Source organism: Spermophilus citellus, assembly GCF_964194105.1.
Source record: "Spermophilus citellus genome assembly, chromosome: 9".
Lineage (NCBI taxonomy): Eukaryota > Metazoa > Chordata > Mammalia > Rodentia > Sciuridae > Spermophilus > Spermophilus citellus.
The window spans coordinates 74428129-74455476 of record NC_138191.1 but is presented as its reverse complement, the minus strand read 5'-3'; the positions used below and the strand labels follow the sequence as shown (position 1 = coordinate 74455476).

General features: G+C 34.5%; 1 protein-coding gene across 9 annotated transcripts in view; it reads right to left on the bottom strand.

The window, feature by feature from the left end:
* ZZZ3 (zinc finger ZZ-type containing 3) overlaps positions 1-27348 on the bottom strand; it is a 110511-nt gene that overhangs the window by 35888 nt on the left and 47275 nt on the right. For 6 of the 9 annotated variants that reach the window (XM_081307951.1, XM_081307948.1, XM_081307947.1 and 3 more), the window contains one exon: positions 25267-26822. The exons of 2 other annotated variants lie outside the window; for them this stretch is intronic. In XM_081307951.1, coding sequence (XP_081164077.1) covers positions 25267-26771 — 1505 coding nt within the window. In that variant the 5' untranslated portion in view covers positions 26772-26822. Of the gene's footprint in view, positions 1-25266; positions 26823-27348 lie in introns of those variants that run through there. One more of the 9 variants, XM_081307952.1, reaches the window with a different exon arrangement.

Below are 27348 nucleotides of genomic sequence, written 5' to 3'. Positions count from 1 at the left end.
CATTTGGGGTAAAATTGGGGGTTCATAACTCACTTCAATCTAATGTATGAAATATGATATGTCAAGAGCTTTGTAATGTTGTGAACAACCAATAAAAAAATTAAAAAAAAAAACAAAGATTAAATGTATGAAGATTAAAGAAAACTATTAGATATTAAACAGTAAGTTCTTCAAAATAAGGCTAAATAAACAATCAAAACAACATATTTCTATAAACCCCTCTTATATAACTTTTTGGAATGACAGTTTAAAATTATACTTTGCTGTTTGCTTATAAATATTTTAAGAATGTTTTATTATTATTATAGCTTATAATAAAATTATACTGAATAAATATTAAGAGCTGGATACTTAACGCAGTGATACAGCATTTACCTGTAATGCATGAAACCCCGAGTTCAATTTCTAACACCACAAAAAAATCAAAAGGCATCTGATTTTAATTAGATATCAAATTAAAGATATGCTTTTCCCTAGGCAAGTGTGATGGAACACATCTGTAATATTCACAATGAGTCAGGAGACTGAGGCAGGAGGATCACAAGTTCAAGGCCAGCCCAGGCAACTTAGTTTTCAGAAGAAAAAGTAAAAAGGGCTAGGGATGTAGTTCAGAGGTAGAGCAGCCCTAGGTTAAATCCCTTGTACCGCTTAAAAAAACAAACAATGAAAAACCTTTTTCCTAAAGCTAAATAAAAAGAAATGCATAACAAAAATATTTCAATTGAAAAACCAACTTAACATGTCTCTTTTTAACTTCAAACTTTGGTCTCAATATGACATCTTAAATAGTTTCTAAAATTATTCTATATACAGCAACGGTTCAAACCAGGAATCATTTGCAGGGCTTTAAAAATAATAATAATACAGATGACTGAGATTCAACAATTAAATCAGATTCTCTGGGGTGAGTCAGGCTAGGCATTCCTATACTTTTACAATATACCAATGATTTCTAATAGGTAGCCAGATTTCAGAATTATTATGCTATGTTAATTTTAAAAATAAATACAAGGGGCTGGCATATGCAAGGCTCTGAGTTCAATCCTCAGCACTACCAAAAGAAAAAAATATAGTAAAAAGAAATATATTCATTAGGAATTACCAATAGTTCATTCTCTTTACACTTAGAAAAGAAACTGCTAGGCTGGGGATGTGGCTCAAGCGGTAGCACACTCGCCTGGCATGCGTGCAGCCCAGGTTCGATCCTCAGCACCACATACAAACAAAAATGTTGTGTCCACAGATAACTAAAAAATAAATATTAAAATTCTCTCTCTCTCTAAAAAAAAAGAAAAAGAAAGAAACTACTATTTACAGTTGAGATAAAAGAACCAACTAAAACCTAAGAAGTAAAGGCAATGTAAAACTGCAGTATAATTTTAGGAGACAGGTACTGAGGTCTGAACTCAGGGTTACTCTACTACTGAGCTATATCCCCAGATCTTTTTATTTTTTGAGAAAGGGTCTCACAAAGTTGCTTAGGGCCTCACTAATTTGCTGAGGCTGGCCCCAAACTTGCTAACCTCCTGCCTCAGCCTTCCAAGCCGCTGAGGATACAGGTATGCGTCCCAGTGCCAGGCTGCAGTACAATTTTTTTTGTGAGCCACACACAGTGACATGTGCCTATAATGAGTGACTCATGAAGGTGAGGAAGGAGGATCAAAAGTTCAGAGCCAGCATCAGCAACTTAGCAAGGCTCTGTCTCAAAATCAAAAATAAAAAGTACTGGAGATATAATTCTGGTCTCAATCCCCAGTATCAAAAACAAAAACAACTTTATAAGATATATTTTTAAAGCCTCCATAAATCAAGAAAACAAAATTATTTTGTCATGACCAGAAGTAATATTTCTAGTAAGCCACGTAAGAACAGGCAATTCAAGCAATTCAATACCCTATGTTCTGTATCCATTTCCTGGCTCTCATACCTTGCTGAATATGTTTACTTATGAATGTAAGTATGTCTGAGCTTAGTTTATTAAAGATATTCAATAGGCACTTGATAGTAATGGTTCACTCCATTTATACTTTACCATATTCCTAATGCCACCTATATTGTTTCGGATAAAACTTAACTAAAAAAATGTTGTTATTGTATATAGTAATATTTTCCATTTTAGTTATTTCACACACACACTCTTTAAGCTAGAACTTATAGGACAAAACTTTTCACTTAGATAGCTTTGAATGAAAAAAATCATAAAAGTAAAAATATAATCTAGTGGGCTGGGGTTATGGCTCAGTATAGAGCTTGCCTAGCATGTTTAAGATACTGGGTTCAATCCTCAAACCACATAAAAATAAATAAAATAAAGGTACTGTGTCTACAACTAAAAAATATAAAAAATTAATAATATATATATATAATCTAGTTAGAAAAAAATTAGCATATTAAAGAGAGGAACATTAGTAATATTTTTAACAAAAATCAATGATAAACCAGGAGAGGTGGCACACTCCCATAATCTCAGTGGCTCTGGAGGCTGAGGCAGGAGGATTGCAAGTTCAGAGCAAACCTCAGCAAAAAGCAAGGCACTTACAACTCAGTGAGACCCTGTCTCTAAATAAAAAATACAAAATAACAGGGTTGGGGATACTGCTCAGTGGTTGAGTGCCCCTGAGTTTAATTCCCCAAAAGAATCAATGTTAAAAAGTCTCCTATCAAAGAGAACCCAGGATTAGATTGCTTCACTGTTAAATTCAACCAAACATGTAAAAAAGAAGACTCATTCTCCAACTCTTCCAAAAAAAATTGAAGACGGAATACTTTCAAACTTAATTTACAGCATTATTCTGATAACAATGCCAGATGATACTCCAAAAAAAGAAAATTAAAGGCCAATATCATTGATGAAATACAGATGCAAAAATGGTCAAGAAAATACTAAATTCAACAGCACATTTAAATGATCATTCCCACCAAGATAAAGTGGGATTATTCACCAAGTTCAAGGATGATGTTTCAACATACACAAATCTGTAAATGTGAAGTACCACATTAACAGAATGAAGACAAATGACATAAACATCTCAATAGATGTAGAAAAAAGCATTTAATAAAACTCAGGATTCTCTCAGGAGAAAAATTCTCAACAAATTAGGTACAGAGGAAATGTACCTCAACACAGTAAAAGCCACATATAAAAGACATCTAACATCCTATTCAATGTGAGAAGCTGAAAGCTTTTCCTCTAAGATTAGGAACAAAAGAAATGATGCCCACTCTTGCCACTTATATAACTGTAGTACCTAGCTAGAGCAAATAGGTAATAAAAAGAAATAAAAGGCATCTAAATTTGAAAGAAAAATGTTAAACTGTTAGATACCACAACCTTATATATTAAAAAACTCTAAAGCCTATGTATCAACTTGCGCGCGCGCGCGCGCGCGCACACACACACACACACACACACACACACACACCAGTTGAGAACAAATGAATTCAATGAAAGTGAAGGATATAAAACCAGCATACAGGACTGGGGGTGTAGCTCAGTGATAAAAACACTAGATGCCTAGCATGTGTGAGGTGTGTGTTAAATCCTCAACACTGAAAACAAACAAACAAACAACAGCCAACAGCACCATTATCTTCTAACTATGAACTATCAAAAAAAAAAAATCAAGAAAATACTCCCTTTTAACAATATATGTATTTTAAATGCTTAGGAATAAGTTTAACCAAGAAGGTGAAAGGCCCATATACTGAAAAAAATGTATAATATTAATGAAAGAAATTGAAGACACAAAGAATTAGCATTGTTAAAATGTCTATACTACTCAAAGTGAAGCACAGATTCAATGTAATCCTTACGAAAATTCCAATGTCATTTTTTTACAAACAGAGAAAAAAATAATAATCCTAAATTTTGTATGGAAACACAAAAGACCCCAAATAACCAAAGCAATCTTGGACAAAAAGAACAAAAGTCAGAGCCATAACATGGACATCAAAATACACTACAAAGCTATCATAATAGCATACTACTGACATAAAAAAAAATAGACAGATCAATGAACAGAGAGCCCAGAAATAAATCCATGTGTTTAGAAAGGAGTTTCTTTGACAAAGGATGTTGGGAAAACTAAATATCTACAGGTAGAAGAAATTAGAGGCTCATCGTATATAAAAGTCAATTAGCCAATCCCAAAAATCCAAATACCAAATACTTTTTCTGATTGAAGGAGGCTGATTCATAATGGGGGAAGGGATTAGAAGAACTCTAGATAGGACAAAGGGGAAGGAGTAGAAGGGATGGGGTATGGGGATAGGAAAGATGGTGGAATGAGATGGACAGCATTATTATAAGTACATGTATGAAGACATAAATGGTGTGACTCTACTTTGTGAACAATCAGATACATGAAAAATTATGCTTTATATGTATAGTATAAATTGCAATGCATTCTGCTGTCATATATAACAAATTAAAATTTAAAAAATCAACTAAAAATGGGTTAAAAGTATAAACATAAGGCTTGAAATTGAAAAATTAACAGAAGAAAACGTAAGGAAAAAGCTCCCTGACATTGGTCTGAATGATGATTTTTGGACATGTCTCTAAAAGTAGAAGAAACAAAAGTGAACACAGACAATTGGGAATACATCAAACTAAAAAATTTTCTTCTGTACAGGGCTGGGAATATAGCTGAGTGGTAAGCCTAGCATGTGTGAGGCCCTGGATTCAATTGCCAGTACCACAAAAATAAATAAGTTTCTGTACAGCAAAGGAAACAAGCATTCAAATAAATACAAATCTATAGAATGGAAGAAAATATTTGCAAACCATACATTTGCTATGAGGTTGGTAGCCAAATATGTAAGAAAACAACCCAATAAAAAGTAGGCAAAGGCCAGATGAGGTGGCATACCTGTAATTCAGTTACCCAGGAGGCTGTCAAGGACAATCACAAGTTCAAGGCCAGCCTGGGCAATTTAGAGACCCTGTCTCAAAATAAATAAGGCTTGGGGGTGTGGCTCAGTGGTAGAGAATCCCTATGTTAAATTTCCAGTACAAAACAAAAAGCAAAGAACCTGAAAAGACATTTCTCAAAAGATGGCCAAGTATCTGAAAAATGCTCAACATCAGTAATCATGAGGGAAATACAGATCACAACCACACTGAGGTACCACCTCCCTCAAGAATGATTATTAACAGAGAGATAAAAGGGGCTGTAATCATGATCAGTGGTAGACCACTTGGCTAATGTGTGAGGCACTGAGTTTGATCCTCAGCACCACATAAGAAATAAATAAAATAAAGGTATTGTGTCTATCTACAACCGAAAAATCTAAAAAAGAAAAAAGAAAGAAAGAAAGAAAAAAGGTAAGTATAAGGAGAATAAGGAAACCTAGGCATACCATGATAAAAAACAGCCATTATAAAAAACTATTTGGAGGGTCTTCAAAAAATTAAAAACAGAATTACCAGATGATCCAGCACTTCCATTACTATGAGTATGTATCCAAAAAATAAAATTAAATTAGTGTGTTAAGGAGGTTTCGCCCTTCCATGTTCACTGCAGCATTATTCATGATGGCCAAGATACAGAATCAATCCAAGGGTCCATATACAGATTAATTAAAAAAAAAAACTGATACATGTACACAATAGAAAATAATTACTCAGTCTTTAAAAAGAGGAAATCCTGCCATTTGTGACAATATAGATTAATCTTGAGGACAATGTGTTTAGGAAATAAGCTAGGCACACAATAACAAATACCATATGATCTCACACAAGATTAAAAATTCCTGGGCTGTGGTTGTGGCTCAGTGGTAGATCACTCACCTAGCACGTGCAAGGCCCTGGGTTCGATCCTTAGCACCACATAAAAATAAAGATATTGTGTCCATCTACAACTAAAAAAAAAAAAAGAATTCCTAATCCCCAAAATTCAAAATGTTACAAGATCAGAACTTATTGATCCCTGACATGATGTCAGAAGTGGGGAAATTTATACCTAACCTTGTTTGATAAAAGAACTAAAAATACTATATAAAGTTACCTTCAGGTTATGTGTACAACATACATATAAAACACAAATTTTGTGTTTAGACTTGGGTTCTATCTTCACTATAAATATCTACATATAAAATCCAAAATCTGAAACCCTTTTGGTCCTAAAATTACAGATAAGGGATATTCAACTTGAATGTAGAATCAAAATAAAGTTAAAATTCACAGAAGGGAGAATAGAATACTGTTTACCAGGGGCTGGTGGGCAGGAAGATTAGGTGTTTAAAGGATAGAGACTTTTAAATATACAAGCAGAATAAGTTCAAGAGATATATAATTTAGTGACTACAGTTAATAACAACAACATATACTTTAAGATCATCAATGGTAGATTTTAAGTGTTCTCACCACAAAAAATAAGTACATGAGGTAGTGCTTGATTTAGCTATTCCATACTGTATACATTATTTCAAAACACCATGATGAAAACCAGAAAAATATACAATGTTTGCCAATTAAAACTAAATTTAAAAAATAAAAACCTTATTTTTCATAACTAAAATAGCAGAAAAATTATTGATGCCACAGAGTGTGTCCTAATATAAAAAATGTCTGATGATCTTTATTTTAATCAATTCTTTAGGTTGTAAGTTACATTTTGCCTTACTGAATCATTAAGACATCATTTGCCTGCTAGTAACATCTTCATACTTAATAAGTCTTTAGAACTAAACACAAAAGTCTAATAAAAAAGAAGATAGGGATCACTCTTCCACCCCCAGAAAAATGCAAGAAATAATTGACATTTCACTGAAATAAAAACTTGTTTTCACATGTATTCAGCTGTTACTTTCACATTCTTTTTCAGGGGAGGGGTTACTGAGGAGTTCAATCCTTATTTTTTTTTAAAGACAAGGTCTCACTGAGTTGCCAATTGCCTCACTTTTGCTAAGGCTGGCTTTGAAGGCTGGATCCTCCTGTCTCCCAAGTTGCTGGGATTACTGGCGTGTGCCACCATACTCAGCTTACTTTCACATTCTAACCACAAAATAAACTTTAAAAAACAGGTCTCAAATGATTTTATTGGAATCAAGAGAAATAAAGTTCATTGTTCTCCCTTATTTCCCTCTCTTTAAAAAAAGGAGGGAGGGGAGCTGAGGCTCAGTGGTAATGTGCTTGCCTTGTATGTGTGAGGCACTGGGTTTAATCCTCTGCACCACATAAAAATAAATAAAGATACTGTGTGTTCATCTCCAACTAAATAAATATTTTTAAAAATTAAGGGGTTTTGGCTCAGCGGTAGAGCGCTTGCGTTACACGTGCGAGACCCTGGGTTTGATACTTAGCACCACATAAAAAAAAAAACCAAACAAGTAAAATAAAGGTTTTGTGTCCAACTACAACTAAAAAATAAATAAAACAGGGGCTGGGGATGTGGCTCAAGCGGTAGCGCGCTCGCCTGGCATGCGTGCGGCCCGGGTTCGATCCTCAGCACCACATACAAACAAAGATGTTGTGTCTGCCGATAACTAAAAAATAAATATTAAAAAAAATTCTCTCTCTCTCTCTCTCCCTCTATCACTCTCTCTTTAAAAAAAAAAAATAAATAAATAAATAAATAAATAAATAAAACAAAAAAGGGGGACTGTTAAACCCTCTTCTCAAGCATATATAATGAGTTTTACTTTTTCTTCCCCCCCCCCCCTCGGTACTGGCAATTGAACCAAGGTGCTTTACCACTGGGCTACATTCACAATCCTTTTTATTTTATTGAGTCAGGGTCTCAATAAGTTGCTTAGGGTCTTACGAGGTTGTTGAGGCTGGCTTGACTTGCAATCCTCCTGCCTCAGCCTCTCGTGCCACTGGGATTACATATATGTGCCACACAGCCTGGCTAAAGTTTTTCTGTGAGTAGCTGGGTAGATACAGAGGAACCAAACTAGTTCATCTCTAGTGTTACTATACCAGTGTGAGGAAGAGAAAATGGGTAAAGAGACTTTTTAAAAGGGAAATATGAAATTAAGATATTCCCTTATTAGTATAAAATAAAGATGCCCAGCTAACGACCTTTCCCTGTCTCCTGAACTCCATTACCTGCAACACTTCCTGGCCCCATACCAACATACACCAAGAGTGTTATTTCTACTTGATATGCCAAAAAGGGTTACCCTATATACTGACTGTTCACCTAGACTGAACACACACTACAATTTTTGAAACTAGGATCCCTTTCAATATACTCCATAATGCATTTTTTGTTTGTTTTAACTGGGGATTGAACTCAGGGGCACTTAACCACTGAGCCATGTTCCCAGCCCATTTTTTGTATATAAGACAGGGTCTCAGTGAGTTGCTTAGGGCTTTGCGAAATTGCTGAGGCTGGCTTTGAGCTTGTGATACTCCTGCCTCAGCCTCTGGAACCACTGGGATTATAGGTTTGCACTACTGTGCCCCGCAATACTGCATTTTCACTTTCAAAAATTTCAAAGGGCAGGGCTGGGGTTGTGGCTCAGTGGTACAGCGCTCACCTAGCATGCATGAGGCACTGGGTTCGATCCTCAGCACCATTTAATATAAAATATTGTGTCCATCTAAAACTAAAAAATAAATATTTAAAAAATTTCAAAGGGCAAAAGAAACAGTTAAAGCTCTGCACTAACCCAAATGTGTAAGCTACACAGAATCTTTTATAGCGAACCGTACCCCCCACCAAAGTTTTGAGTAATGAATAGAAAATTATTTTTAGGGAGGGGGAGAAAATTATTTTTAAATGTACAACTTAACTAAGATCTTGCAGTAATCGGTATTGATTAATGACATGGCACTAATAAATAAAAAATAGAAAATGAATGTGCTTTTCAAAATCTGATTATTTATTCACTGAATGTTTCTGAAAGTAGCTTGCCAAGATATAGCCAATGCTGTAAGATGGACTAGAGTCTACACTTAAGAGAAAAATATTAAGCAAAATTAGCAAATAGCAACTATAGGTACCACATTATCATAGAATATTGGAACTAGAAATTAACCACTTCAAGGATAAGCTCTGGGGCTGAGGTTATAGCTCAATGGTAGAACATTTGCCCAGCATGCACAAGATCCTGGATTCAATCCCCAGTGAGTCAAGAGGGATAAGAACAACCTCTTCACCAGGAGTGGTGGCACAAGCCTATAATTCCAGTAGCTCAGAAGGCTGAGGCGGGAGGATCACAAGTTCAAAGCCAGCCTCAGCAACTCAGTGAAGCACCAAGCAACATAGGAAGATCCAGTCTCTAAACGAAATATATATATGTATACATAGTTATCAATGGACTTGACATTGCATTGAATCTGTATATTACTTTTGGTAATATGGCCATTTTGACAATTATCTTTTTAAAAAATATTTTTATTAGTTATTAATGGACCTTTATTTTATTTATATGTGGTGCTGAGAATCGCACCGCGTGCCTCACTCATGCTAGGCAAGCACTCTACCACCGAGCCACAACTCCAGCCCCTAAATGAAATATACTTTTTAAAAGGGCTGGGAATGTGGCTTGGTGGTTAAGCATGCCTGGGTTCAATCTCTGGTACCAAAAAACAAACAAAAAACAACCACCTCTTCATCTCACAATTTAGAATATGAATTTCAAAAAGATTAAAAACTTCTTCACAATGGCTAAGACCCATGCTGTCTCTTGACTGTATAGCTTAATGTTCTTTCCTCCTAAGCACAGCATGAGAAAAAGCTGCTTTTTATTATTTTTTAATTTTTTATTTCTTTATTCTATTTGGTTAAAGTTCTTTTTTAAATTCTCTATAACATCTTCATTAAATTTTATTATTAAAATATTTTCTGGTGCACACCTATAATCCCAGTGGCTTAGGAGGCTGAGGCAAGAGGATCACGAGTTCAAAGCCAGCCTTAGCACTTAGCAAGGCCCTACGCAACTCAGCAAGATCCTGACTCTAAATAAAATATGGAAAAGGGCTGGGATGTGGCTCAATGGTTAAACAACCCTGGGTTTGATCTCTGGTATCCCCCACAAAATTTCTTATCCTATAACACAAAGTACAGAAATGTGAAACATAATTCCAACACCATAAAATAAAGTTGTTTTAATCCATTAAGAAAAAATAAATTTTAATAGGTTTTGACATAATGTAACTCAAAATACAGTACATTACTATTTACATTTCTTGTTCTTGGGATGAATGTCTCACTGTTCTTATAATGAAAACTTCACTTTTGAAAGAGATTTAGATAGATATTATAAGGTAATTAATCATGCAAAAAATCTTTAGAAATTATTAAAATTTTCCTGAAACACTTCCCAAAGCCTTTATAATGAAGACATTAGAAAAAAAAAAATAAGACTTAGGTTAAAATTTAAGAAATCCTAAATAAAGTGTATATTCAATTAATATCAGTTCATTACTGATATTAATGTTAAGATGCTAACAGAGAATGAAGAGGAAGCTATATCAGCTTCATATTTTTTTAAATCTAAAACTGTCATTAAAAAGTCAATTTTTATCTAATAATATAGCCCTTTAAAATTTCTAAATGGTCAGGAATGCTCCCCTCCTCAGCCCTTGCAGAAATCATGATTTTTTTTCCCCTCCAAAACTATTTTTTCTTTAAATATCTAGTGTTCCTATTTGTTATCACTATCATTAGTATTGCTGGCTTCAAAGCTTCTCAGTATCAAGAATATTCACAATTCTCTATTCCCCAAAACCACTTTGGAGCTCTTCTTATGACAATGGTCATATTTTAAATGTCAGTCCAATTATAATACATCATACAATGTGGTGAAAGGCAATTCAAGTTATCAAGTGAATAACAGCTGAGCCCTGTTTTTTCTCTAAGTGTACTACTAGGATTCTACAACCTGTCTACTTCAACAGAATCTGATATTAACTTTAAAAACCTTCCCTAAATTGTAAGGCAAAAAACTGATTCATCTGTAACTGTCCCTTCCTTGTTAAAAACAATGGCTTCCGTATCATTTTTTTTCTCTAAAGTACTTCTACTGGTAAAACAAATAAAAATTGTGGGGCATGCGCCCAATCTATGTATACCCACTTATAAATTATTCTACTGTACTTAAATACATTATACATTATTAACATATAGAAAAAAAACCTGTAAGAATGAGAAAAAACATACAGATCACATTTTCTTCCTATCTCCCAGATTATCTCAACCATACACTAGCAGGCACATAATCCCTTCACAATTTGTTTTTATATTTTTATTGTGGCAAAATTTACATAATATAAAATTTACCATTTTAATGATTTCAAATGAAGAGTACAATTCCATGGCATTTAGTACATTTACAATGTTGTAGAACTATCTAGTTCCAAAACATTTTCATCCTCTGAAAAGGTAACCCTATATTGACTAAACAACCTCTTTTCATTCTCTGCCTAATCTGCAGCCCCTGTAAACCATTAATCTGCTTTCTATCTTTATAAATGTCTATTCTGGTTATTTCATACATATATAATCATATGACCTATTGTGTCTCAATTTTTTCATTAATATTGCGTTCTAGATTCATACATGTTATAACATGTAGGGTACCTTACTTCATTTTATGGCTGAATAATATTTCATTATACAAATAATATTTATTTTGTGTATCCATTCATCAGTTAATGGACATTGATTTATTTCCACCTTTGACTACTGCGAATTGTGCTACTAGGAACACATGTGCACAAGTTTTTGTTTAAAAGCCTATTTTTAATTCTTTGGTATATATATTTAAAACTGGAATTCTTAGGGCATAAGGAATTCTACCCTTGATTTATTAAGGGATCACTACACAAGAGGTACACTATTGTGCATGCCTGTGAGCAATACATAAGAGTCTCATATCCTATTTTATAGACAACTAACTGATCAAGATCATAATTTGATAAAAAAAAGAATCATAATTTGACTCAAAGATCAAATGGTCCATAATGGTCCTGTTTTGACAATCTACATTGCCCATTAATCTTTTTAATTTTGTTTCTTTTTTCAGTAACCATAACCCTAACAATTGATAACCTTACCCAGGATGGATACTTAACCTACAGGAACTAATCTTGCTTAGTCAACAACTAGGTTCCCTTTAGAGAATGTCAAGAGGCTCCTGGAATGAAAGGGCATAGGAATAGACTTGGTACTATGACAAGCACTATAGGATCTCAATGTTATCTGCAAATGAAGTTACCAGAAAAAGGAGGAGGAATGTGTGCAAAATAAATAATGAAAATCTCTCTCTCTCTCTATACACACACACACACACACACACACACACACGTGTGTGTGTGTGTGTGTGTAACACTGGCAGGTTACAATTGCATGAGGCTTGGACTAGACTCTATGTTCGGACCTTGAATGCTTATATATTTAAATACAGCATGCCCCATTAATATGAAGAATTATTACACATTAATGAAAAAAAATAAAATCCATTTTGCTTGGGCTACCCACAAACTTACTAAAACAAGCTTTTACTACCTTAACTATGTTAATTTCCCCTGCTGGTTTTAAATAGCTTAGCGATTCCTTTCTAGTTGCTGAAAATGAATACCTTCCACAGGAAATTTTAAAAGAATCTGTCAGTATATTTAAATCACATTTTCAGAGCTATCTACCTCCTGAAGACTAGGATTCTTATGGGAATAGAGCCTGAAATAGGACCTTTCAATCTATTCCTAGTGTTTGCTTTTCTACACCAATGCAACAAAATTACTGACTATTCTCTCAAAACAGGAAGCTGAATCCAACAGTATTGTGGATAAGTTACTATAAAAGTTTCATATTAATCAAGAAAAAATCCTGACCACCAGTCAGATCAAGATTTACATACTTTCTCCATTCCAGAATTTTAGAGCACTCATTCTGTGAAACATCTAAAACACTCACCTCCTATTTTGGTATTGCAAATACACCAGTTTCATGTAATAGAGCCAAAGTTAGTAATTACTGATTATAAATTAATAGTGTAACAAGCAATATAGCCACACTGTATCTATTAAACCTTGTGTGTGCTGTTTTTCACAGTAACTCCAAAGGCACAAAATGTCTTTTACATTTCACAGTAAATCTAATCAAAATTAAGAGTTTACACAGAGAAAGTTGAGTACTATCCTCTAAATAAAAATCATTACCATGCATTAAAAAGGCATTTACTTTCTTTCAAGTCCTTCAAATCAATAAAGACAGCCTCAACCAAATTCTTACTATTCTGTAGGCTTTTTAAATCTATTGCAAACTCTAAGACTATAAAAATACATTAACAAACATAAATACATTTTACAATATAATGATTTCTTTGGGGTTTGATATTAACAACTGAACTTAAATTTCTTATATTGCCATAACAAACTTTACTATTAAGTAACATACCTCAGACAACCCACCCCTAAATATGAGACTCCCCCATACCTTTCTCCATACCTAAGTTTAATGAACTATATGAATCACTATACAGCTTACTCATCTTTTATTTTGGAAGATTTAAAGCCCAGATTTTTTCAAATTAAAAAAATCATCATAAACACTATATAAGTTCAGAATCTTGAAGGTCAAACCAATAGTATTATAAAGCTTCTACTATGAGAAGCATGCTATATGTTTCAAAGGAGGATAAGGCTTCAAATTTCCCCACTGATCCATTACCCAACTAGAAAGACATATTCCCTTAAAAAGTGTGAGGTCTATTGGACACATTCAGTCAATTATAATTTCCTATGAGAGACCACACAAAAAATTAAATAATCAGTCTGGGAAAGAAAAGAAAGATTTCTCAGAAAATATATCTAAATTGAGATGCTCCTTTCCCTTTGTAGAAAAAGAGCAATAACTAGGGGAGTGTGGTAAAGTAGACAAGAGCCGGCAATTAGGCATATGAGAAGGTCCCAAGTAAAAAAACAATATTCTAAAAAATAAATAAATAAAATAAGAAATTAAGCTTTAGTCTGGTTAGAATGTAGGGTGAGAGGCAGACAGTGAAAGAATGTTTAAAAACGCAATAAAACTGGGCATATGAACACCAATAATTCCAGCTACCTGGGAGGCTGAGGCAGAAGGACCACAAGTTTAAAATCAGACTGGGCAGTGCCACAGGTGATGACAAATGCCTGTAATCCCAGCAGCTGGGGGGCGAAGGCAGAAGTTCAAAGCTAGCCTCAGCAACTTAGTGAGGCCCTGAAGCAACTTAGAGAGACCTTGCTTTAAATAAAATATTAAAAATGGTTAGAGATATGGCTCAGCAGTTATGATATGGCTCAGATTGAATTACCAGGATTCAATCCCTGGTAGAAAAACAAAACAAACAAAATCGGCCTGTGCAACTTTGTGAGAACTTGTCTGAAAATAAAAAATAAACAGGGCTGGGGATATAGCTCAGTGGTAGAGAACCCCTGGGATCAATCCCCAGTACAACCAAAAATAAAGGGGGGGGGGGGGTCATGCAATGATTCATTTTAAAGAGAAGATTTTATTCTAAGACATTTACTTCAGTTATAATATAGGAATCCTTTGGGAAAGTAGTCAACAAGCACCTCAGAAAGCAGATAAGAAAGCATTTACAATAATCAATAAAGAAAGGATAGTGATCTAAATTTAAGAAAAGGAAATGGAGCTGAATCAATAAACCTGGTGGGACAGGGGGTTGAAAGAATACTTCTTTTGTCTTGACTGCCAATTTAAGGAAAATGTGCTATATATTGAGTGTGGATGTGCTGGAAGCAATGAAAAATACATTATCTATTACAAATACACTGGTATTGCATGACATCAAAATGGTCCATCCAGTTCATGGTCTGATGTTTGAGAATAATCTGTGGTAGGAATATACACTTGGAAACCCATCAGCATATGGGCGGTCATTTAAGCCTCAACTTCAAGTCAGTGAGAACATCCAGAGAAAAGCATGCAAAGTTAGAAGAAAGCCAGTAACTGAAACCTAAGCAGTATCAAAAGTGAGAAGGGCAAAGAAAAAAGTAAATTCAAATTCATGTATAAAGCACACTAACAAGAATTACAGAAATCAAAGAGAGGCAACATACATTTATATAGAGAAAATTTACAATAACAAAGTTAAAAGTATTTGCTCAGCATTATACTGACAGCTAAAAATAGTAAATGGGAGGGGTTGGACTGCTCTACAAATCTGATCCAATTGTTTTGCCTTTGTAAATAATTTAAAAATAAAACTGAAATACATAGTCTAGATTTAAATGAGATAGCATCCTAAAAATGAAGGTATTATGTTGTTATGATTGATACATTCAAAAGAACACTATATATGTCATAAAATGTTTCATTTTAACTTGGTTCTTGATGTACACATGTATATTCTGAAATGTTCATTAAGAAACTGTTTCAAATAGAACAGTAGTTACCAGGGATCAGGGACCTAAAGCACTAGAAGGTATGGAAAGAAGACAATTAATGTAGACAGGATGCAGTTGGACAAGAGTAACTTCTCTACAGTTCTATATCACAGTAGGGTAACTATGTCGGACAAAAACTGTATAATTCAAAATAGCTAGTAGAGAAAAATTTTTAATGTTTTCAACACTATGAAGTAAGTATTTGAAGTAATGAATATACCAAGTACTCTGATCTGTTCCTTATTCACAGTATACATGTATTGAAATATCACACTGTACCAATAAATATGTACACTTACATGTCCATTAAAAAGGAAGCCAGGTGTGGTGGCACACACCTGTAATCCCAGCAACTTGGGAGGCTGAGTCAGGAGCACTGCAAGTTCAAAGCCAGCCTCAGCAAAGCGAACTGCAAAGCAACTCAGTGAGACCCTATTTCCAAATAAAATACAAAATAGGGCTGGGAATGTGGTTCAGTGGCCGAGTGCAGAAGTTCAGTCCCCTAGTACCTCCATCACTAAAAAAAAAAAAAAAGAGCTCAGTGTGATGGTACATGCCCTATCCCAGCTAACTCTGAAGGCTGAGGCCAGGAGGATTTTGAGTCCAAGGCCAGCTAGTCAACTTAGCAATATCCTATGTAAAAATAAAAAATAAAAGGGCTAGAGATGTAGCTCAGTGGTACAGTACTTGCCTAAAATGAATGAGGCTCTACGTTCAATTCCTAGTATTTATAAATGAATGAGTGAATGAATAAATAAATATAATTCAGTTTGGGCAGTAATATTTTTAATCTTGCTACCCTCATTACCAGTAAACTGCTGGCATGAACCTTTCTCTCCAACTAGAAATTTAAACATAAAATTATCTTATGCTCTTAATATTTTGTAAACCTTTATTTAAAAATATGTGACTGTATAAAAAAGGAGGAATGATAATGTAGAACAAATGGAAAGTAGCAAAGAGAAAAGATGAATCAACTTTTCCCACTTAAATGGTAAAAACTGCAGTACCAGGGAAAGTTAATTTTTTCAAAATAGTCTACATAGTTTTTATTTTAAAAGAAAATCATTTACCAGAAACTGGACTAAATTGTTAAGTAATATAATATAGCTTCTGAAATTATATAGCAAATATGGCCTAGCAAAAAGTCCTGAAGAACCCATGAAAAAATACATTACTCCTTAATCTCTTGGGATGACATTTTGGAACCTAGTAAACACTGTTTCATATTTTCTTTTGAGTCATTTTCTCTTTCACTCTTTCTCATCAAGCCATATCTCAACCAGTACACCAGTTTTACTTCTGCTGCAACCAGAGCAACACCTGATCAACATTAACTAAAAAAATTTAAAGTTGACTTCATTTTTTTAAATTAAAATTCCTTTTATTCCAGTTCTTCTGACTTCAACTTCTTTATACGACAGTTGTTCAAATGAATTTTTAACGTATAAACAAAAGTTAGCCTTCAATGTCACAGGTGTGTCAACAACAACAAAAAATTTTCCAGGGCTGAGAATATAACTCAGAGCACTTACTTAGAGGTCCTAGGCTTGATATAATAATTATAGTTGTTATTACCACCACCTGGTCAAACTGCAGGCTGGGAGAACAGTATAATAGGAAGGAAAGATACTTAGTATATATTAAAATTAAAGAGTGCCAGGTGTGGTGGCGCAACTCCAAAGGCTGAGATGGGGAGATCTCAAGTTAAAGTTCAACCTGGGCAACTTAGTGAGACCTTGTCTCAAAACAAAATAAAAAAGGCTAGGGATATAGCTCAGAGGTAGAGTGGCCCTGAATTTGATAACCACAAATCACTACCACAACCCCCAATTAATTCAGAGACATCTCCTTGCAGTAATGACAGAAAGTCTGAAACCAAATGACTTTCCTGTTCTACACAACTAGAAAACTGGAGAAAATACAGAAATAACTATTTTCTGATATTGGGCAACAAATAGTTCACAAATGTGATCTGTGAGAGGGAAGAAATAAATGAGAAAGGTCTACAATCACCCTTATTTTCCACTTGGAAAGATACTCGGTACTAAGGAACAAGAAGATGTCTTGCACAGACAGAAAACAGTTTGGGGAAGCTGAAGCAGCTAGAATATGTGGGACAGAACACCAAAGAGGAAGAAATAACAAAGAAAAAGACAGCACAGAATCTGCATAGAGCCTTTGGCTGAATACAAAGATCCATGCACATAAAATGAAACGTCACAGACCAAACAAAGAATAATTATCACGGAACTATATACTAAACTAGAAGTCTTCAACCAGCCAGAATTAAGACTCTTCATATAACAGACAGAAAAGTCATGACATAAAAATAAGGTAAGGCTAAATGAGTCCTAGAGTAAATCTCTCCCAACAAAGCTAAAACCATAAGCCTAACAGAACCAAGCTTATTCCCAAATAAATGACCTGTCGGAAAAAATGTCAACATTTTTTAAAGAGAATAAAATCCAGCCAGCTGGATCCAGGAGGCTGAGGCAGGAGGACTGCAAGTCCAAGGCCAGCCTCAGTAACTTAGCAAGGCCATGTCTTAAAAAAATATGGGGGGGGGGGGGGGCGCGCTGAGGATGCAGAGTAGTGATAAAGTATCTTTGGGTTCAATTCCCAAAAGAAAAAAAAGAAATCTAGACCCAACAATACTTTCACGGTGTCTACTGTCCAACACAAGATTACCAGACAACTGAAAATTAAATCACAATATACTACAGAAAATGTTACCAACTAGCTACACACGGTGGCACCCACCTATAATCTCGGCAAGTCAGGGGGCTAAACAACAAGATGGTAAGTTTGAGGCCAGCTTCAGTAACTTAGTGAGACCCCACCTCAAAAATAAAAATAAAAAGGGCTGGGGGTGTATTTCAGTGACAAAGTATCCTCGGGTTCAATCCCTGACACAAAAGAAAGGAAAAGGGGGAAAAAAAAAGAAAAAAGAAAAGAAAACCCTGCCTACTAAGAAGACCCTGAACAAATTATTACTCAGTCTTCTCTGGCCACTTGCAGCATTTCCCTATGTTAAAGTCAGAGATTTAAGAGGCAGAAGCAGCTTTCCATAATAATAACTTTAAAAAAAAAAAAAAAGTAAAAAAAGATCCCACTGAAAAGTAAGACAAAGAAGAATAAGTTGTCACAAGACAGATCTGTCCATTTGTAACTACTACACATTATGCATCTAATGACCCAAATCATCACAAAAATAGTATATATGGAATACACTAGTTACTAATATATAATAAATACAACATTTTTGAGCCTGCTTATGAAATTGAAAATACACACACACACACACACACACACACACACACACACACACACACTGGTTTTTACCCCCCAGTTTCTAACACAGAATTCCCAAGATCCATAATTTCCTGACTGAAATGAGTGACTAACAAAGAACTCCAAATCCTTTAGAACTTTCTTGGTAATAAGAGCAACTTTTGTCCTAATAAAGTGACTCTTGGCAGGCTCCTGGCTAGACCAAACCATGATTAGAAATCTGGAACTTCCAGTCTCAAATTTGTCCTCTGGGTAGGCAAAAAAAATTAGAAATTGATTATTAGGCTCCATAAAAGACAGCGTTTGGAGGACTTCTAGGTTGGTGAACAAACCTAGGGGATGTGAGGGTGTCGCATCCAAACTCCACAGTGAAATAAAGCTCCCATACTTAGGACCAGATTTTGCCTTGCCTCATGTATCTCTTATCTATTTTAAAATATTCTTTGTAGTCAGGCATGGTGGTGCATGCCTGTAACCCCAGCAGCTAGGGAGGCTGAGGCAGGAAGGTCCACACTTCAGAGTCAGCCTTGGCAAAAGCAAGGTGCTAAGAAACTCAGGATGACCCTATCTCTAAATAAAAAATACAAAATAGGGCTGGGGATGTGGCTCAGTGGTTGAGTGCCCTGAATTCAATCCCTGGTACAATTAAAAAAAATTATTTGTTATTAATCAGCAATAAATAAAATGTATTCCTGGGCTCTATGAGCTGCTCTAGTCCAGGGTAACCTGATTTTAAAGCCAAGTCAGACAGAAATTATGGGTAACCTAAGGACCTGTTAATAATTGGTGTCTAAAGTATAGAGCAACCTGGTGGACTGAGGCCCCAACATGTAGGTCAGCATTAACTCCAATTATTGCTAAGAAATTTAACTGGAACTATAGGATACTCAGTAGTCAGAGAATTGGTCTAAATGGGAAAAAAACATCTATACATCTGGTCAGAGAAGTGTTGAGTATAAAGATAGTTGATTTTTCCTATATATTTTCCTATATATTCATCTGCTGTCAGAAGAAGTACTAAACATGATGTAAGTATAGAAGGCAAAATAGTGCGTTGTTTCCATTATACTACTTAATACAAAATAGGGCTGAGGATGACTCAGTGGTTGAGTGTCCCCCAGTACCAAAACAAAACAAAACAAAACAAACAAACAAACAAAAAAACAAAACAGAAACTGTTCAGTGTATCAGCAAAATCATGAGACACAATTCTGACATGAACTGGTTATTCTGATTCAAAGAAAACTAAAAGCAATCAATTAAAGAGTTACTATATGAAAGTATCATATTACTATATGCAAGTGACCAGTGAAAAGTAAACACAAATGAAGAAAAGAAAATAATAAGAAGCCACAGGAAAAAAAATATAAAAAGAAAATATCCAAAAAACACTGTAATTGAAGGGGCAATTCTGGCAATGATATCAGAGAAGTAACACTACAAAATCTCTGTCAACAAAGATGGTTCTCAATCAAGAAAATGTTAAATTATACTTCAGTACAAACATATTTGGATTACAACAAAGAATCACTTTTAGAAATCACTCACATTAGTTGAAACAAAAGATGCTGGCATTCAAAGGAAAAGGCAAAGAATTCACAGAATGTTTGAGTAGTCAATGGTTTATCCCTTTTAAATGAAAAATTTTATACTTAAGGCAGCTACCTCCCTCCTCCCAGTAATCTTTGTGCCAAATAACTTGAGCTGAATCTTGCTATTCTATAATTTTCTCCAATGAGTTGAGAAAGTTATGAGTCTACTCTAGTAACCTCTGACTTTAGCATACCTACTGCATTCTAAAATTCCCCAGAATATTCTTCTCAAGTTAGCCAAACCCTTTATTTGAAGTTAAGGTATGGTTATAGTTTTTCTTAATTTTCCCACTTTTGTTCTTCACAGACCCACTACCAAGATATTCTTTAAAACAGTGAATATGAAAGTTATTTCATTCAATAAATAAAGCAGGTTACTTACCTATAATGCTGACTTTCTGACAGATAAAAACCAGATCATCATGACTAATTAGAGTCTAACCATTAGATAAAGAATTCTTGAAAAGTGAGTACCAAGATCTGCTCAATGAGGATTCTCAACCCTGAAATCCAAAAGTCCATGGAGGAAGTCCTCACTGGATGACTTATGTAAATATAGCTCAGACCAGGAATTAGAAGACAGAAGTTTGATCCTATTTCTTCCACTGATTTGATACTTTGCTCATTTTTGTACTACTGGGGATATCCCAGGCATGCTAGGCAAGTACTCTATCACTGAGCTAAACCCCAGCCCTCAGTGAATATACCATGAATAACCTAAATTAATGAGTTAGGAAATGTGGATTGTATAATGCCACCTATCCTATGTCAAATGAGAAACTATATGAAATTGCTTCAATAATTTACAATATAGATGTAAAATTATCTGTGGCAGAATAATTCCTCTAGTGCTCTTTTTCTCTAAGGAAATCTATCCCTAGTGAATTTTCCTGAACCCTTAAAAGAAATTATTTTGACCAATAGCAAAAGTAGATTCTTAAAAAGCAAACTTATAAAAATTAGTATGAATTTTCTCTATTCAGGTTCTGAAATTGATGAAAATATCATAGCTCTCAACTAGTAAGTAAGCATGATACAACAGAAGGTCAATTTGTAATTATTTGGTGTTTATAAATGGCTGAAAAATAACATTCTCATCTGGAAACTATCTGAGTAATACACTTAGATAAGCAATAACTATCTTAAGACATTTTGATAAATTTATACAGTGGTACAAATGTTAGCAATCTGTTATCAATGAGTTAACTCTTTGCAAGGTCCTAACAATCTAGATAGAACCCCTATATTTGACTTTTCAATACTCTGAATTATTACAATTAATACCAAAGACCCTTAACTGAAGCTATTCAAGGCCTTTCAAATAAAAATAACATTGCACAATGAGAATTAAGTATCAAATGACCAAATCAAATTTTCATTTGAACACTTATTTTCTAGTGATTACCTTCTAAACTGAAAGAAAAGTTCTGAATATTAAAGCCCAGGACCGAAAATCTTCCATATCTGCACTTCCTAAAGCCAGAACTTCAAAACTCAAGAGATCCATTTCAGGGATTCTGATTCAAAATCAGCAAAAGGTCAATTCCCAAACAGAAAGAGCAACCACAGTTAGGTAAATGATCTCAGTCAAGTGAGCCCTCTAGGCCACAAAAGGAGTCACTAAGCATCATTTAACTTTAACAGAATCTGCTAACCTTGTAGATCAGAGAGCTTTGAGAGAAACTGTATTTCTTTTGACCATCTACTAAAATGATACACAGCTGGAATCTGCCACAAAAAGATTCTCTCTGGTCTCTTGCCACAGTTCTCCATTTTAATATATAAAAGCATAATATGGGCAAATGTGTTAAAGAGAGATAGCACATTAAAAGGCAACAAGGTAAGTACCCAGAGTATCTGCAGATTCACTTTCCTGGCCCATACCCTAATTTACCATGTATTGGGTTTAAGATTAGACTCAACACACAGTATCTTTTCAAACATTTACAAGTCAAAAAAAAAACCTTATATGTGATGGCCTTGCAAATGAGATGGATAAATTAAAGGCTGAATGCCAGGATAGGTGGCTGCTAGTTAAATGATCACTTAGTTTAGAGGAAAATTTTTTATTTTAGCTGAGTAAAGTAGGCTTCCTGCCTCTAGGCAAAAAATTATCTTCTATTAACAAGCTATTTTTAAAATGGGCTATCAGGAAGTACTACTCATTCCCTTCTAGTAGAGACAATCATGGTTAGTCTGGACAATGCTTGATTCTCAGTTTCAAAGTACAATTATCTAGAGAACTTTTCTAGCATAAGACTAAGGAAAAAAGAAATATTTGACAGGGTATGTATTAATGCATGTATATTAAAATAAAATAATCCACTGACCCCAAATGCCTTAAAAAAAAAAAAACCCTAATGGCTTTTAACATCATAAACTTTTCACACTGCCATAAACTTGAGACTTGAAAGCATGACACACGTATCACATTGCTATTTAACAAGGGTAACTTGGGTAAAAAGAGCTAATATTATATCCAATTATCTCTGGGTTCTAGACAAAAAGCACAGAAATGGGAGTATGCAAAAGAAAGGTACTTTAATGAAAGAAATTACCCTCTTTCAATTTTCCTAAATTCATCTCTAACCAATATGCTAATCATGATGCTATCTCTCCATCTTATTTGTCCCAATTTTCTTCCTTGAAAAAACAAAAGTTTGGGCTGGGGATGTGGCTCAAGCGGTAGCGCGCTCGCCTGGCATGCGTGCGGCCTGGGTTCCATCCTCAGCACCGCATACCAACAAAGATGTTGTGTCCGCCGAGAACTAAAAAATAAATATTAAAAACTCTCTCTCACTCTCTCTCCTCTCTCACTCTCTCTTTAAAAAAAAAAAAAAAAAAGAAATAAGCTGTTAAATAAACAAGCATCCCACATGGGGGGAGTATATATATATTAAAAAAAAAAAAAAGAAAAAACAAAAGTTAAAAATGAAGTATCATACTGTACCATCTTCAAAAGATTTGAAGCATGGCAAATAGGCAAGATTGAGTGATTGATTTTCCCCCCAAGGTTACCCAATAAAGTATTAATTTGAGAATACTGTCCAAAGTAACCAACATACAAATTCCAAAGGACTCTGCATATTCGAAGGAAGCCATGAAATCATATTGCTCTAATCTAAAGATGAACATGGATGAAGATGGAATATCACCTTTTGATATTATAGACAATTTCTTTAGGTAATTGTTTTATGGGAACACATTCTTTAGAATCATCATCAGGAAATCTCTTAACAAAATACTACAGTGACTATTAATGGAAAAATATTTTCCAAGATCTACTGATGATCTACCAGCCAAGACTTAAGAGAAAGAAACAATGAAAATCAAATAACAAATAAAGTAACATTTTATGCAATTGGGGATGTAGTTCGGTAGTAGAGCACTTGCCTAACATGTGCCAGCCCCTGGGTTTGATCCACAGAATAGAGAGGTTTGGGGGTGATGAACTTTAAGACAGGTGTGGTGGTGCACACCTACTTAGAAAGCTGAGGCAAAATGATCACTTGAGCCCACAAGTTTTATGAGCAGTCTGTGCAACATAGCCAGACCCTGTGAGAAAAAATCATTTTTGGTACTTCCTCAACGTATTTGTTTTGCATCCTTGTATTTGTAGATTAAACACCTCTACTTTTAAAAATTTGATACTATATATTAATAGTAATAACTTAATTCTTGCTTTTAAATTTTCATTTATACAATTGTGATGTTTTTCTATCTCAAATTGGACTTCAAACATTTCAAATACATGAGATTCCTAACATTTTTTAAAAGTAAATTTATAAAACTCTCAAATAATATGAACTCTTCATTAAATCCAGTATTAAACATTATTTTAAAAGCAAACAAAAATTTTTTTCAAAAAAAGAAACCTACTAGGTAGGTCATCAAATTACCCTATACAAATCTGAATCATCTCCTAGGCATGGCCAAAAACGTATCATGTCCCATAACCAGGATTTGATACTTTGATCTGAACATATGGAGTCTGGCAATTGTCACAACAAAAACACTAGAAAGGGTTCTCAATATCAAAGTATTTTTGCATAGCTAATACAATCTGATTATAAGTTTAAAAGCCTACCATTTAAAAATAAAGGTAATTAACTTATTAAATAAGCTTTTTACTGTTGTTGATCACAGTATTTATGATGAGCATTGTTTGTTATAGTTTCTTAGCTTCTTTTAGGATTATTAAGACAGAATTAACTCCAATTCACTTGTGTTACTTTCCAGAATACTTTAAAGTAATTCTAAGCAAAACTGTAAAAAATTTGGACATAGAATTCTTTATTTAGAAAAGTGCCTTTTTAAGTAAAGACTAAGAAGTGATGATATTTTGAAATAGTCTTCCCTTATATTTACTATTAGGAAAAGTTGAGTCAAACATTTTATGTAAACTAGAGAACAGATACTAACTTTAGCTAATGAGCTAATTATACTATTAACTGTCATGGTATTAACAGTAATATCTAATTTTCTAAGTCACCGAAGTCAAAGATAATGCATAAAGCACAATTTTTAAAACCAAAATTTTAATTGGGATTTAAATGTAAGCAACTAAGATAAAAGGAGATTTCTAGCTTGCCAGATTTCCCATATCTGGATGATGTGTACACACACATTATTTGTTCTATACTATCTAAAGGAATAGATTATTACATAAAATTCTACAACTATAAAACAAATTATATTGTGGTAAGTCAAGATGTTCCCATTTTATAAATTACCCTAAATGGTTTAAAACTTAAGAAAAAATAATAACACTATCATTCATGTTTCCACGTCTTATATATGTGAAATACCAGCAAAACTGTGTTGTCATAGGGAGGAGTAATAAACTTGAGTTTTAAAGTCTTTCTTCAGACTTTTTTTAAGAGTTAAAAATAATCATTATGCTAAACCAAAACTTTTAGTTAAAGCATTAATTTTATCTGTAATAAAATGTACTATGAATAGAATGTATGAATAAAGAGTGAAAACTGGGGGAATAATAAACAAAGCAGAATTCATGGTTACCATATTTACACATACTCTTTGTTGTGTTTCAGTGCCACATGATCTGATTCAAAGTAATAAACATCAGGATCATCATCTTCCTCTTCTGTAATGTGCTGATTGGCACTCTCTTTGGCAGATGGCAAATGTCCAATATTAAGTCTTGTCTCTGAGGGTTGCTTACTTAGTCCTTCACTTCCATAGTTTTGAGAGTCACAACATACAGCTTTTTCATTTTGAGAAATTTCATCAGGATTTGTGGGCGACTCACTTACATTATCACTAACAGGTGCATTTGTTTCATTGGAACTATGATTATTCTCCTCAAATTGTCCATTTTCTCTGCAAGGAGAACCATTTTTAGTGGGACTACCTCTGGTAGGGACCGCCCTTCGTGGTGAAGTTCGCAGGGTATAGCGATGTTCTTGAGGCTCTGATAAAGACATCATCTGAGATGAAACACAATCTAGAACAGAAGATGAATCTAGTTCTCCAGAGACTGGCATACTCTCAAGATTTGTGTCCAGGACGTTACTGGTGTTTTCATTACACTGCTCTTTTGAGGCACTGCTATCTCCCACCACATCTACTTCCTCCTCAGAATCCCTTAAAGATGACTGAATTTCAGAAATGGGGCCTGAAGCTGGCTCAGTAGTCAGCTGATTAACATGTTCCACAGGCAGGCAGGTAGTTAATATTTTGTGGTCCTCCAACTTGACCTGCACTTTTGAATTTGTGCAAGGCACGTTATGGTCTATATAACTGTCCTCCTTCCTACTATCAAGGAACATTGCTGTTTTGGTTTCTGAATCCCCATTTTCAGCTAATGACTTTTCCTGCAACACATAGGAACCAGTGCTATTTTGTTTAGTGTTCCCATCGGGTTGACAGTCATCACAGTTTATAACAGCTGAATCACTGTCATCAACACCATTGACAGCCAAATAGCCTGTGATTTCTTCAACTACTGTAGAATTAAATGGCCCTTCCTCATTGAGATTCACCTTTTTAATTTCCCCTTTCTCACAATCATCCAGTATAAGACATCGACAAGCTCGTTTAGTCCCTTGAAAATCTGCATCATTGTCCACTACTGTACTCCTCTGTTCTACTGACTCCTTGTCTGATTTTATAGGTGAATCTTCTTCTGAACTGTTGGGTGCTTCTGATCTAAGACAACGCTTAATTCTTTTTAAAACTGGTGATACAGGTTCTGTTTGCCTTCTCTCACAATTTTCTATGGCCTGCCTTTCTATGTTATCCTTTTCTGAAGAAGAAAGTCCTCTTTTCCTAGGGCTTACCCATGATTCTCGAGTACTTTGCTGTTTTAAATCAGTGGTTCTTCCATTATTGTTTCCTTTCTGAATTTGTACAGGCTCTGGTCTCTTCTTTGGTGATCTTGATCGCACTTGGGAATGAGAAGAGATTTCTTCAGGGTGAGCAATGCTACGATTCCTTAATGTTCTACCACAAAAAGATTCATCCAAGCCGTTTAACCCCACTGTTGATCTTGTAACACGAGTAGATCGGGAAGCAGCCATACTATGGCAAGTCCCTACAATACGGTCATCATGATCCACTCATTGGGAAACCTTCAAAAACGTAAACAAAATAATGAGAAAAAGGTAATAGTTAATATACCTAAAACAAAAGTTTATAAAGCCATAATTTTTTATTGTAAGTATAGCCAACATTAATAAATTATGAGACAAAAGTTCTTTTATTTCCAATAATGATATTAATTACAGCTAACAATTATATGGAACAATTAATATGTGCCAGGAATCATCTTATTTGTTTAACACACATTAACTCACAAGAACTTGGGTGCTTCTATGACTCCTAATCTACAAATGAGGAGACTGAAGCACCATTTGAGTAATCTGTTCAAAGTCATACAGCTAGTAAGTTTAGCCTGCCTCACCATTTATTTCTCTTTCAGACAAGCACCAAATATCTAGAAAAAAAAAATCTATCTTAAAGATGAGATTTCATCTTGGTTACTAAAATAATAATCTTAAATTTATATAACAGCTATCTTGCAAAAACTATTCCAATCATTTCTAAGATTCTCTCAAAACATTCTTAGGAGATAGAAAGGCAGACTGTTCTTTATAA